At 41.9% G+C, this 13,057-nt stretch overlaps 1 protein-coding gene across 3 annotated transcripts in view; it reads right to left on the reverse strand.

Annotated features, from left to right (window-relative positions):
- The window catches only part of galnt1 (UDP-N-acetyl-alpha-D-galactosamine:polypeptide N-acetylgalactosaminyltransferase 1), a 258,714-nt gene that overhangs the window by 32,008 nt on the left and 213,649 nt on the right, over window positions 1-13,057 (reverse strand). For all 3 annotated transcript variants that reach the window (XM_070881133.1, XM_070881132.1, XM_070881131.1), the window contains 3 exons: window positions 10,072-10,242; window positions 7,101-7,218; window positions 5,578-5,758 (listed from right to left, as the gene is read on the reverse strand). In XM_070881133.1, the coding sequence (XP_070737234.1) occupies window positions 5,578-5,758; window positions 7,101-7,218; window positions 10,072-10,242 (470 nt within the window). The remainder of the gene's footprint in view (window positions 1-5,577; window positions 5,759-7,100; window positions 7,219-10,071; window positions 10,243-13,057) is intronic.

Genomic DNA, 13,057 nt, shown 5'->3' on the forward strand with positions numbered 1-13,057 from the left:
TGCATATGATTACTATATAAGGGTAACATTTCATGCAGCATTAAATTTACATCAAATATATAAACTGTGCCCATCATCTGTTTGTCTGCAACAGCAGCCTACAAATCTGAAGAAGGGCATACTAACAGACAGACAAAGCTTTGAGTTTCCAATTAATTTAGTTTTGTGTTATTTTTTTTAAAAAGGAAAGCGTGACCCTTGGTTTGGGGTCTTTAGTATTGCAAAGTCTCTGCTTTCAGCTCTGGATATTCATTCTAAACTTTTTTGTTTCTGCATCGGGAGAGGAAGGCAAGGAAGTGATCAATCTCTTCTGTAACTACTGGGGGTCTCATTTCAAAAGAATTTGCAGTCTCAGAGCCCTTTGTTATTCTTGCACACGTATTGTGAGATCACAAGGACAAAGTGCAAGGGAAGAGTCACATGGTACAGTGCTTCTTTCCTCTAGATACATTGTCAGGATACTAACGAAAAAAGACTTGGATTTATATAGCGCCTTTCATGACCACCAGACGTCTCAAAGTGCTTTACAGCCAATTAAGCATGTTAAAAAAAAAGTATTGTCACTGTTGCAATGTAGCACTAATTCTGCATTAAATCTGACCTTTGCTACAGCTGATCTTTGAGTACTAAACACCAGCTATAATATATCATAGAAGCGTGGTCTTTTGCGACATAACTGCTGATCAGGAACTGCAACTGAATAGGGTGGTCTCATACCAAATAGTGATACACTGAAGGAAATTAAAATTTAAAAAAAACTGGTCCAATTTTGCATTTTCCTTTCTACTGAAATGTAAGGTTACTGGCCTCAATTTTTCCCAATACCGTTTTGCCAGAGTTACGCCCATTTTTCTTGGCCCTAACTACTCCAAAAGAAAAAGTAGCAAGTTTCCCTGTTTTATTTTTTAAAATTGGCACTGCGCAGCCTGTCCTGTAGCCTCGGGGGGAGGGGCCTAATGTCTGCGCCGAAAAAACAATGCCGCCCCTTCTGCGTATGGGTGAATAAAAAAGGAAGTTTGTGACGAAATTCCTATGGCCGGACATGCCCAGTACAGCTCCCAATCTGCATTCGGCCATTTTTAAAAAGCTAGTTGTGTGTGAGAATTTTAATTCTCAGTGTAAAAATCGGAGCTGCAATACAAGATACAAAGAAGAATAATTTCTTACAGGATGAAGTGGAGGCACTAGTTACTGTGATTGAGGCCAGATGGCATGAGTTGGACACCAGCAGAGGTCACATAAAAGTTCCACTAAAAGAAATGAAGAAATGCTGCAACCAACTTGCACAAGATTATTCTGCGATGGTGACCACACCGAGATCTGGAGGCCAGTGCAAAAAGTGGCAGGACCTTGGTCAAGTAGTTAGTGCAAGTCATATTTTCATTTATTCACTGGAATTGCAATTATAAATCTGTATATGTCCCACCCAGCAGAAAGTTAGCTTTCATCACTGCAGAGAAAAGTGGCACACAACAAATGAGAAAGAACTTGAACAGGAGGAGGCCCGGCAAATCTGCAGCCACCGACACCCTTGGAAGGCAGGGTCGCTGCTTTGATGGGTCCTGCATGGCGAAATGCAACTACCATTCCACATGCTGGGCCCACACTTGAGGGAGAGTGTAAATCCTGCAAATTCCACAGTCTGGCTTTGTTAAATGTTAAGTACTGCGCGGGCTAGCCATACTTCGTTTCATGGGAATGTCTCCGTCAGCTACGCTTCGGTTGATGCAATGTGCTATCATTCATCATGGTCCTTCCAATCAGCCTGCTGCCTGCGCTGTGTGAGCCTACTCATGCCACCCACCCTGCCCCCTCCTCTGCTGCTAACCATTTGTCTGTTTTGTTATATTTTGCAGAAGTTGAGGCCAATCCCGACGATGCAGAAGATTATTCAGACGCGGACGAGCCTGAAGAGGAGACCATCTTTCAATCCCACCTTCCAGACCAAGAGCACGGAGGTGAGGAGGAGGGGGGGCGGGGGAATGGATGAAGGCCCCGTTGTTGTACTCCCTCTGGAGGAGGTGTAGGTGTCGCCCATTGAAGTGCTAGGCCCTTTCCTGAGTGGTACGAGTGTTGGTGCGATATTCCATTGTTTTCCGAGGCTGGGGATTCCAGTGGGATACAGCAAGGCACATCCAAGGCCCCACTGTCCGAGGCTGCGGGTCCCAGTGGGATGCAGCGAGGCATACCCAGGGTGAGGAGGGGAAGGAGAGCTCGACAGCGCTCGCCTGAGGCGCAGGATGTAACAGATGTGGTTCAGATGATAGCAATGTGTGCAGAGAGCATCGACTTTACCCGATTACGCCTGGACACCATCAGTGGGGTGGGTGAGGGACCGATTTTGCCGGCTGACACTCCGACCTTGGAGACGTTTGGTGTGGCGTGTCAGTTTAAAAAAAATGAAAACTTAAAGAATTCCATTAAACTTCCATTTCCTGCATTTTAAGTTTTAAAAATTTAAGCTTGATTATGGATATGTGTGTTCTTGACTCTCTCCAAAACTTCGCATAAAAATAATGGCGTATTTCTGCTCTGATTTTTTAATGTGCGCTGGTTTCTCTTGGTGCCCAGAAGGTTTTTCGGGAGTTGTCACATACGCCGTCCTAGGAGGAATTTAAATTAGCCAAACTTCCATAATTGTGAAAAACTGGCGCAGACATCAGGTTACGCAAAAAAATCCTAAAGAAATCGTAACCGAGTTACGCTGGCACACAGATTGGGGAAACTTGGATTTTTAAAATTTAGGCCAAACAAAACAGTGCAAATCACTGGGGAAAATTGAGCCCACTATGTTACTTGCTGAGAAGTATAAAAAAAAGTATTGTTTTCAGATCATTCAGAATCAAAAGCATTCCTCATCAGTGGTATATGGTTTTACATTCTGGAACCAAAGAGCTAGCATTCAAGTAGAGAACATGTAGAGACCCATGATCCAACACACCTACAATTGAGTATCTTTTTTAGAAGGGAATCTGCTCTTGGATCAGTACCTTGAGTTCTGTAACCAGCCTCTAGATTTTACTTCCATTCCTTTTAAGGAATGCATGATCAGTGTTCCCCTCCGCTCTGGGAACTTACTAAGCATTTTTTTTTAAAAAAAAAGTGTGTCTAGTCCACCACCTGTGAGCAACCTGATTTTAAGCAACTGAAAAAAATATACAGAACCATTTAATAGTTTCATTGGTGTACACTAGTCAGTTTCTTAGTAAATTAAATATTTAGTATTTAAAAAACTTTTAATTTGCGCTCAGATTGCTGATTGCATCCAAAGCGGAAACTCTACCCCAGCATTTCAGGTATCTCAGAATTGCAGCACATTGTTAGAATGCAGATCTGTGCCAATAATTTTCTACATAGTAAGTTCCCAATGCCTATTAGCGCCCTTGCACCTAAAAAAAAGTTTAATTTTTATAGCTTACTCAAAAATCCGCAAAAGGGCGCAAATTGCCGAAACTCGCCATGCTGATTAATTTGATCTGGAGGCATGGCCAGTTTTGTAGGCAGGGCCGGCTTCCAGCACAATATTTTTTTATATCAGCACAAAAAACAACAGAAACGGGATTTGTGCTGGAAGGAACTTGCGCTTGAAATTCCTCGATCTTTTGTGCTGATTAGGGCAACTTAGCAGAAACTCTACCCGTGTGTTTTTAATGAGTTTCATTAAAATTGTGACATCTTGTAAAGTTAAAGTAACAATGGTCCAGAACTTGCAGTGAGTCATAATAGCGAACGAACAATGCTCGCGGTTATTACCCCATTGAAACTGACCACAACTTCATGATTTAACACATGAGCATCCTAACGTGGAAATCCTGAAGTTGCAGTCAGTCATTCACTGCTTGACGCTGGTTGCACTGTGCCCCCCCCACCAAACATTATCTGTGAAATCAGGTAAACTGACAAAAACTTTGGCTCTTCTGCAGTAATATTGCTGTTAAATACCCTTTTGGATTAGGTGTAACTGAGGTTTTAACAGCTTATTGACTGCTAAACAAACATTATGATCCTGAAAAATAAATTTTAATTTTGTGGGGTGTCAAATTTATCAATTTTAATAAAAATTATAATATTTAAGAAACTTTAAAGCTTTTTAAAATATATATATATATTTTTTTAAGTTTGTTCATCTTTATTTCAGGTTTACATTTTCCCCATGCAAGAGCTCTAACTTTGTTTTGTTTTCTGTAACATTATTAAAAAGTTAGAATCAAATGAGCTTACTCACTTCCTGGTTCTCAGTCTTTGAGAATTCTGCATTGTGTTTGGCTGCTTAGACAGCTTGTTGATGTCATTGCAGCTTGCCTTAGGCCCCCATTATGTTACGTTGATTTCACATCAGAAAAGCTGAACTTCTCGCCAGAGACCGCAAAATCTTTATGGGAAGCTTACTTCGGGGCCAGCAGCGAACGCCATTGCTTCGCTGCTGACCACAAATTCCGGCCAATGTTTCTTACAGGTGGGTGAACTAGAGCAGTGATGGGAACATTGCAGGGTCACATTGTTGGAACAGTAATGCTCAGTGGCATAGAATGGAAGGGCATGGGTTTGACTTTCCACTGGGTTCAGTTCCTGATTTGAGCTGAGCGTTGCTAACTTGAGGCAACAGTGTCTCCCAGATGACAGGAGGCAGGTAAACTAGTACACAGCAATCCAGCCTGACGATAACTGATAAGTGATAAGTGTCAGCTGTTGCTCAATTGGTAGCACCTTCACCTCGGAGTCAGAAAGTTGTGGTTCAAGTCCTACTCCAGGGACTTGAGCACAAAAATCTAGGCTGACACTCCGTGCAGTACTGAGGGAGTGCCACACTGGTCGGAGGTGCCGTCTTTCGGATGAGACGTTAAACTGAGGCCCCGTCTGCTCTCTCAGGTGGACGTAAAAGATCCATGGCACTATTTCGAAGAGGAGCAAGGGAGTTATCCTTGATGTCCTGGCCAATATTTATCCCTCAATCAATATGACTAAAACAGATTATCTAGCCATTATCACATTGCTGTTTGTGGGAATTTGCTGTGTGCAGATTGGCTGCCGCGTTTACAACAGTGACTGCACTTCATAGGTTGTAACGCTCTTTGGGATGTCCACTGGTTGTGAAAGGTGCTATATAAATGCAAGTCTTTCTTTCTAAAAGGAGCAATTAAGTAGGTCTGGATGTAGGCTACACACCTACCTTCTCAGCAGCAAAGATAAGTCCAGGTGGACTGAAGAAGAGATAAGTTACATTGGAAATAAAATTATCAATTTAATAAATCACTTTTAGGTGTCAGTCTGAATGCCAAACCCATCAATACCCGAGAGAATCTCTTGGACATGCATGGCTGACTCTCCCAAGTTATATAAAGTACCCGAGTACAAGAAACTCTTAAAAAAGGGAACCAAACAATACTGGAATAAGTTTTTTAGTGCCATGAGAATCAACAGTGTTGTTTTTTTCTTTAAATATCTTTTAAGCAATTTAATTTTATTTGTGATGTGTGCTCAGCTTATTTTCTCTTTATTTAAAAATAAGTAGGAATGTAAATATTGTGGGAAAAGTTACTTGACTTGAATTTCCGGTACTTATTTGATGGTACTTACCAGGTGATATAATATAAAAGAAATTTTTGAAGTCGTCCATCCAGACCTCTGCGAGCCGTCTGTTATTCTTATTTATTATTTGTCCAGTACCTCCAGGGAAAGTGTAAGGAGTAGCTTTACGGAATACATGGCCAACATGTGAGCAAGTAACTATTTCCAAAGTACCACCACATTGCCAGATCTAGAAAAAAAGAAAGAACTTGCATTTATTTTGCGCCTTTCAAAACCTTGGGATGTTTCAAAGTGCTTTACAGCAATGAAATACTTTTTTACTGTTGTAATGTAGAACTGCACAAGATATTAAAATCATATCAAAAAGATACATATGTTATTAGACCTTGACACCTTTAACACTTTTTAAACATAATGTAATCAGCACAAAGCTGGTGTTAACACCAGGATAGTTTTGCACATTAGTAACCCAAGCAGAGTTGCTTGTGGATTCATTATTCAAACATGCTACTTGCTGGCTGCCAACAGGGTTTCAATGACAAAGTGCAGCAACATGTTCACTGTTCTATAAGAAGCTGAACAGCAAGCAGGATGAGGATTAGGTCTCTAAAGCAAGTCCAAGATCCAAAGTTAACAATTATGTTAAGTTAACAACTTAATACTTACAACTGCTAGCCACCAGTCACATTAGCCAGATAGTATTTTGGAAAGAGGAGCGGGGTGGGGGGCAAGAAAGAGGGGCGGGGGAGGGAAAGAGAGGGGCAAGAAAGAGGGGCCGGGGGGGGGGGGGGGTGGAGGAGAAAAAGGGGCCGGGGAGGGAGAGAAAGAGGGGGGGGGGGGAAGAAAGAGGGGCCGGGGGAGAGGGGGAAGAGGAGAGGAGCAGGGGGGGGGGGGAGAGAGAGAGAGAGAGAGAGAGAGAGAGAGAGAGAGAGAGAGAGAGAGAGAGAGAGAGAAAGAGAGAGAGAGAGAGAGAGAGAGAGAGTGACAAACTTGCATTTTTATATGATGTCCCAAAGCGCTTTAAGGCAATGAAAACACTTTTGAGGGTAGTCACTGTTGTAAGGTTAGGTGATATGGCTGTCAATTTGTACACAAACAACTATTAAATAAATGATCAGATTAGCTTGTAGGTGTTGGCTCAGGGATGAATGTTTGCCAGGGCTCTAGCAGAACTTTCCTTCTCTTCTTTGAATAGTACACCTGAGAAAGCAGATGGAACTTCGGATTAATGTCTCATCTGAAAGATGGCACCTCTGACAGTGAAGCACTCCCACAGTATCGCACTAAAGTGCCAGCCTAGATTATCTGCTCATGTATCTGCAGTGGGACTTGAACCGACTGACTCAGACGAGAGTGATACCATTCAACCAAGGCTGAGATCCAAGGATGATCACCCTGAAAAAACTTCCTGATCTTCAAGAAACCAAAAATAAATCAGGAGAAATATAACCAATTAGTCCTTTACAATATTAACAAATAAGCAATAAAAGTCTGTGAAACAGCAATATAAATCTTACATCTACTGGTACTGCATAAGATTAATCTGCTCCAAGAAATGATTGAATACTTACTCTGAAAGATATTTCTAGGTTTTCTCCTCCCCATATATCCATGCCTGCATCATATGTTCCTATTAACTCAAAGTAATCTCTGTCTATTGAGAACAGTCCTCCTGCCATAGTGGGTGTTCTAAAATCAAAATGCAAGTTTAAAAAAATATATATATTTATAGCAACATGTTAAAATTGCAAGAGATAATGACCAGAATTTTCACAGAAAAGATAGGTGGGGGTTGGAGGTGTGAGGGGGGGGGGGGGGGGGGGGGGGGAGGAAGAGAGTGAAAGTTGTAAAAATGTAAAACCAATCCCAAACCGCCCACTTTCACCTGTCACTCAGGTGGGGCAGGACTGGGGGGGGGGGGGGGCAGGGGAGTTGGCAATTTAAATGTTATAATGCTACTTTACTGCGGCCGAGAATCTCGGGGCTCAGAATTACCGGTAGTTGCAACGAGGCGGCCTCAGCCTCAGGGAGCAATCCTTGTGGGCAGGGAGGAGCAGAAGTGCTTCCTCCCAGCCCCCAAGCTTACCCACCATCAGCCCGCACCCCCCGGGATCAAGGATCGCCCCCCCCCCACCCCCGAAGATCACGACTCAGCCCCGGGATCAGGAATCGGACCCGCTCCCACCCCATTTCGGGGATTGCGACTCAGTGCTGGGGGTCAGGGATCGGATCACCCCGCTCCGCCCCGTCAATGAAGGCTGGCTTCCAGGTGGGAAACCCGCCCTTCATGTCATATGCACACTATGGAGTTAAAACTCCACAGCATGCCGAGAACCCTGAACTTCCGGGTTTCCCACCATTTCCCAGGTCCCCCCCCCGCAAACGGGAAAATTTAGTCCACTGTTTCCGTTGAAAACAATGTAATTCACCAAAATCGTTTGATATATTAAAATGTCAAGTTTGTTGAAGTAAATTTAAAGTAATTGCTATTTTTGGGTGGCCAACCACCTCCTTTTCTGCCAATACAGTCCCTTCTAAACAATTTATATTCTTCCAAATATGTATCCCATGGATTGGAATCATTCCACTATGGCTCAGTGATACTAAGGATGTCCAATCTTTCATGCCCTGCAAGTCCTTCCAGGTCACACATCTTATTTGTCAGACTGCTTGCATTCATGTAAGCACAGTTCCATTGCTTTTACCTTTCCTATTTACTTTGTCATTTTTACTTTGTTTTTCTCCCTCCATTGGAATTAGCCACATTAAACTTTGATTTATGTTTTGACTGGTACATCAAGGTTTGCTGCAATCTGTAAGGGTGCTTCCTTATACCCAAGAGAACCATCACCACTTCTGCAGTTTTAATTAGCGTAGCCAAATACCCATGAAAGAATGCAAGTTTAGAAAAGATTCTGTAACTGCACTGATGGCTCAGCTGAGTATCTGAGCCATACAAGTTAGGAAGGTCTTGCATTTAATGGGAACAGTAGCATAGAGGTTATGTTACTGAACGAGTAATCCAGTGGCCGGAACTAATGATCCGGAGACGCAGGTTCGAACCACGGCAGCTGGGGTTTTTAAATTCAGTTAATTAAATGAATATGGAATTAAAAAGCTAGTATCAATAATGGTGACCATGAAACTAGCGGATTGTCACAAAAACCCATCTGGTTCATTAATGCTCTTAAGGGAAGGAAATCTGCCGCCCTTATCTGGTCTGGCCTATATGTGACTCCAGACCCACAGCAATGTGGTTGACTCTTAACTGCCCTCTGAAATGGCCTAGCAAGCCACTCAGTTGTATCAACCGCTATGACAAAGTCAGCACTGTGGGAGTACCTTCACCACAAGGATTGCAGATCACAACCACCTTTTCAAGGGCAATTAGGGATGGGCAATAAATGCCGGCCTTGCAAGTGACGCCCACATCCCGTGAATGAATAAAAAAATATCCCTCGTCTGTATTTAATTAATTGATCTCAGCTGGGGGGAGCAGAAAGGGGAAGAAAATGGCCACTCCTGAAAGCTATACAGCATCCCCTCCTAGGACTGCACATGTGTGAATGTCAAGCATGGGCAGGAAGAGACCTGGCTGTGATATTTCAGTAGTAAAATAGTCTATCATCATTCACTGTCAAGGCTCACTTCAGAGCAAGAGCTAATTGGGCAAGGTACCAGAGGGCACTCAGTGCCCAAAGAACTGTATCTAGGCAAGGAGCAACATCTTGAGTGGAGGAGGAGGAGGAGAAAATTAGAAAGTGAAAAAAACAAAAATGTCCTTCAATATGTCTGTCTTTTTGAAATGTTTTCTTGTTGTGTTAACATTATCAATTTCAATGTTTAAACTAACAAAGCGTGCTCACATGCAACTTTAAATTTGGATGCCCTAATGGAAAGAAATAGTTCCATTTAATTGACATACCTGTTTAGTAAAACTGCAGATTTAAATACAAATGGTTCCAATAACCTGATGTCAACTATATATATCAGCCAACATGTTGCAATGGGGGGGGGGGGGGGGGTTTAATCTGCATGCTCATAAAATATAATTAAATTGCACTTTAGGCGTATTACATGAACATTACCTCATCTGATTGGAATTTTATAAGAGTTTAAAGCTTTCAAAAACTTTTTCAGTTCAACAGTTGGAATTCCTTCTAATAAGTGAAGCTTCAAAGAAGACAGATTTTAACCTTGGTTCTTGAAGATGTATTGCCAGCATTTTAATAGTGTAAATTGTAAAAAAAATTGCCTCAATTAAATTACTGAGCAGGATTACTGACTGAATGGTTAATGTAAATGGTAAAGTGCTCATTTATTAGTTTCAGATGTACTTATGAATAATGGCACTTTTATTTAGACTAGTTTAAACACACACACACAATGTATTAAACTTAAATGATTTTAAGCACAGCAAAAAAGAAACCCTTCAGATTTTTTTGAATCACTACACTGCCCCTTTGTTTTGATACAAAATCATGTTTTCTACAAATCTGCACAAAAAAAAACACCGCCAAATAGTCGTCACTGACTACTTACCTAACTGGAATAGTTCGGTCTCCTTTCCTTCTGTCCATCTCTCGCTGAGGTACAGGATACCAGCGGAAGTTCAATTTCCAATTAAATCCTCCGTAGGTCATATCTGATCCTGCCATGTACTCAAATGTGTCATCACTAATCACATCAATTATTGGGCACACCACAGTACGCCTGACAGAACAAAAGCAGTTTTAAAGAAGCATGAAACCACAAAATGGATTATCATAAAAAGTAACTAATATAATTCACAGAAGTGAAATGGCAGTGATGTGATATGATATAATTAAAACTTAAAGTTCAAATTCTGCTTCCATAGGAGAAACATTATATTTGGGATCACTTCAGTTTTACTAATGTATTAAATCTGGCAAACAAGCATTTGTTCCTGGTTTTACCATCATGTTGTTATTAATGCATTCTGTGGAGAAGCTGTAAGTTTTAGAGGTCCAAATACAGAAATCACTGAAAATTAGTGGACAGATACAAAAAAAGGCGGCTAACACAATATTGGCTTTTATCTCAAGGGGACTGGAATACAAAGAGGTGGAAGTTATTTTAGTTATATAAAGCTCTGGTTAGACCCCATTTAGAGTACTGCATTCAGTTCTGGGCACTGCACCTCAGGAGGGATATATTGGTCCTCCTAAGTGCTGCTTAGAAATTGAATGAAGACGACTGGTAAAATGTTATGGTCTTGGTCATAGTACAGAGGGCACCCCTGATATGAACATAATGGAACATACATGGCTTATGATACAGGAAATAGGTAAGAGTCACCAAAACCTTCTAGAAAATAGGAAATTCCAGTATTACTTGTGTAGCAACTAATGGCGAGAAGAGGGAACTATCTTTCCCTCGTATCAAATGAGACATGGAATTCTTTGACTTTTACCAATTTTCTAGACAAGATCAGATGTAGCTGTAAAGCAGTTTACAATGACAGTGAGGGATACTGTGGCTATTGCAATGAAGTAAAGATGCATTAACTTGTGTGCCAATTAGACTAAGGATTCATGGTGGGGCAAGAGGTTTGATAGTCCAAGCTGCATTAATCGAACAGGGATATTGGACAGTATAGGCAATATATCCATGATCTTCATTCATCTAGAAATCAAAAAAGGATATGTCAGCTGCACAACACTGACTGAACTGGCTCTAACATGTAGGTTAACAAGTTTCTCTAGATAATAAAGCACACTAACATACTTCATCCAACTTTGGATGCACACACCGTTAAACAAATATTTCTACTTGGTGTCAGGCAAATCGAAAATCCCAGTTTAATAATGATCTGAGGGGAATGCCCATGAGGTCAGTCTATGCTATTAAATAGTCTACCTATCAATCACAAGCTGCTGGAATCAGAAAGCACACACTCAAATTTTCATATTACTATTTAATTATACCCTGAATAAAATGTATTCATGTAAAAATAGTCCATAATTCCTTCCAACATAAGATTTTTGTAAAGCATTTATGAAATAAAGTTTTAGTTGATGAAAAGGCATTGAACAATTGGGTGTCCAAGGCAGAAAATGGCTTCTTACAGAGGTCAGAATATATGAAGTTATGTATAATGCCTAAAAACAAAAAGCAGCCCAACATGGGATATTGTTAGTTGGACTACGTGCTATGTAAAGCAGCAAAAGCCCCATCTAACGTTGACGATGGAAGGGACCATCCAAGTCATTTTTTTCCATTTCAATTAATCATCCTACCCATCATGGCTTCAGGTCCTTCTCCTAATTACCACTTACCGCCCTCTCTCAGCTGATGAATCAGTACTCCTCTATGTTGAACACTACTTGGAAGAAGCACTGAGGGTAGCAAGGACACAGAATGTACTCTGAGTGGGGACTTCAATGTCCATCACCAAAACTGGCTCGGTAGCATTACTACTGGCAGAGTTCTGAAGGACAAAGCAGCCAGACTGGGCCTGCAGCAGGAGAGAGAACCACCACGAGGGAAATCCTACTTGATCTTGTCCTCACCAATCTACCGGTCACAGAAGCATCTGTCCATGACAGCATTGGTAGCAGCGACCACTGCAGTCCATGTGGAGTCGAATAACTGTCTTCACACCGAGAACACCCTCCATCGTGTTGTGTGGCACTACCACTGTGCTAAATGGGATTGATTCAGAACAGATCTAGCAGATCAAAACTTAGCACCCATGAGATGCTGCGGGCCATCAGCAGCAGCAAAATTGTATTCTACCACAATCTGTAACCTCATGGCCCGGCACATCCCTCTCTCTACTATTACCATCAAGCCAGGGGACCAATCCTGGTTCAATGAGGCGTGTAGAAGAGCATGCCAGGAGCAGCACCAGGAGTACCTAAAAATGAGGTGACAACCTGGGGAAACAGCAACACAGGACTACATGCACGTTAAACAGCAGAAACAGTATGCTATAGATAGACCTAAATGATCCCACAATCAATGGATCTGATCAAAGCTCTGCAGTTTTGCCATATCCAGTCGTGAATGATGGTGGACAATTAAACAACTAATGAGAATAGGAGGCTCCATGAATATCCCTATCCTCAATGATGGCGGAGCACAGCACGCGAGTGCAAAAGACAAGGCTGAAGCATTTGCAAACATCTTCAGCCAGAAGTGCCAAGTGGATGATCCATAATTCTGGCATCCCCACCATAGCAGAAGCTAGTCTTCAGCCAATTCGATTCACTCAACATGATATCAAGAAACGTCTGAGTGTACTGGATACAGCAAAGGCTATGGGCCCCGAAAACATCCCGGCTGTCGTGCTAAAGACTTGCGCTCCAGAATTAGCCTCACCTCTAGCCAAGCTGTTCTAGTACAGCTACAACACTGGCATCTACCCGAAAACTGACCGGGTATGTCCAGTCCACAAAAAGCAGGACAAATCCAATTACCGCCCTATCAGTCTACTCGCAATCAGCAAGCTGATGGAAGGTGTCGTCAACAGCACTATCAAGCGGCACTTACCAATAACCTGCTC

Source organism: Pristiophorus japonicus, chromosome 5 (assembly GCF_044704955.1).
Source record: "Pristiophorus japonicus isolate sPriJap1 chromosome 5, sPriJap1.hap1, whole genome shotgun sequence".
NCBI classification, from domain to species: Eukaryota; Metazoa; Chordata; class Chondrichthyes; family Pristiophoridae; genus Pristiophorus; species Pristiophorus japonicus.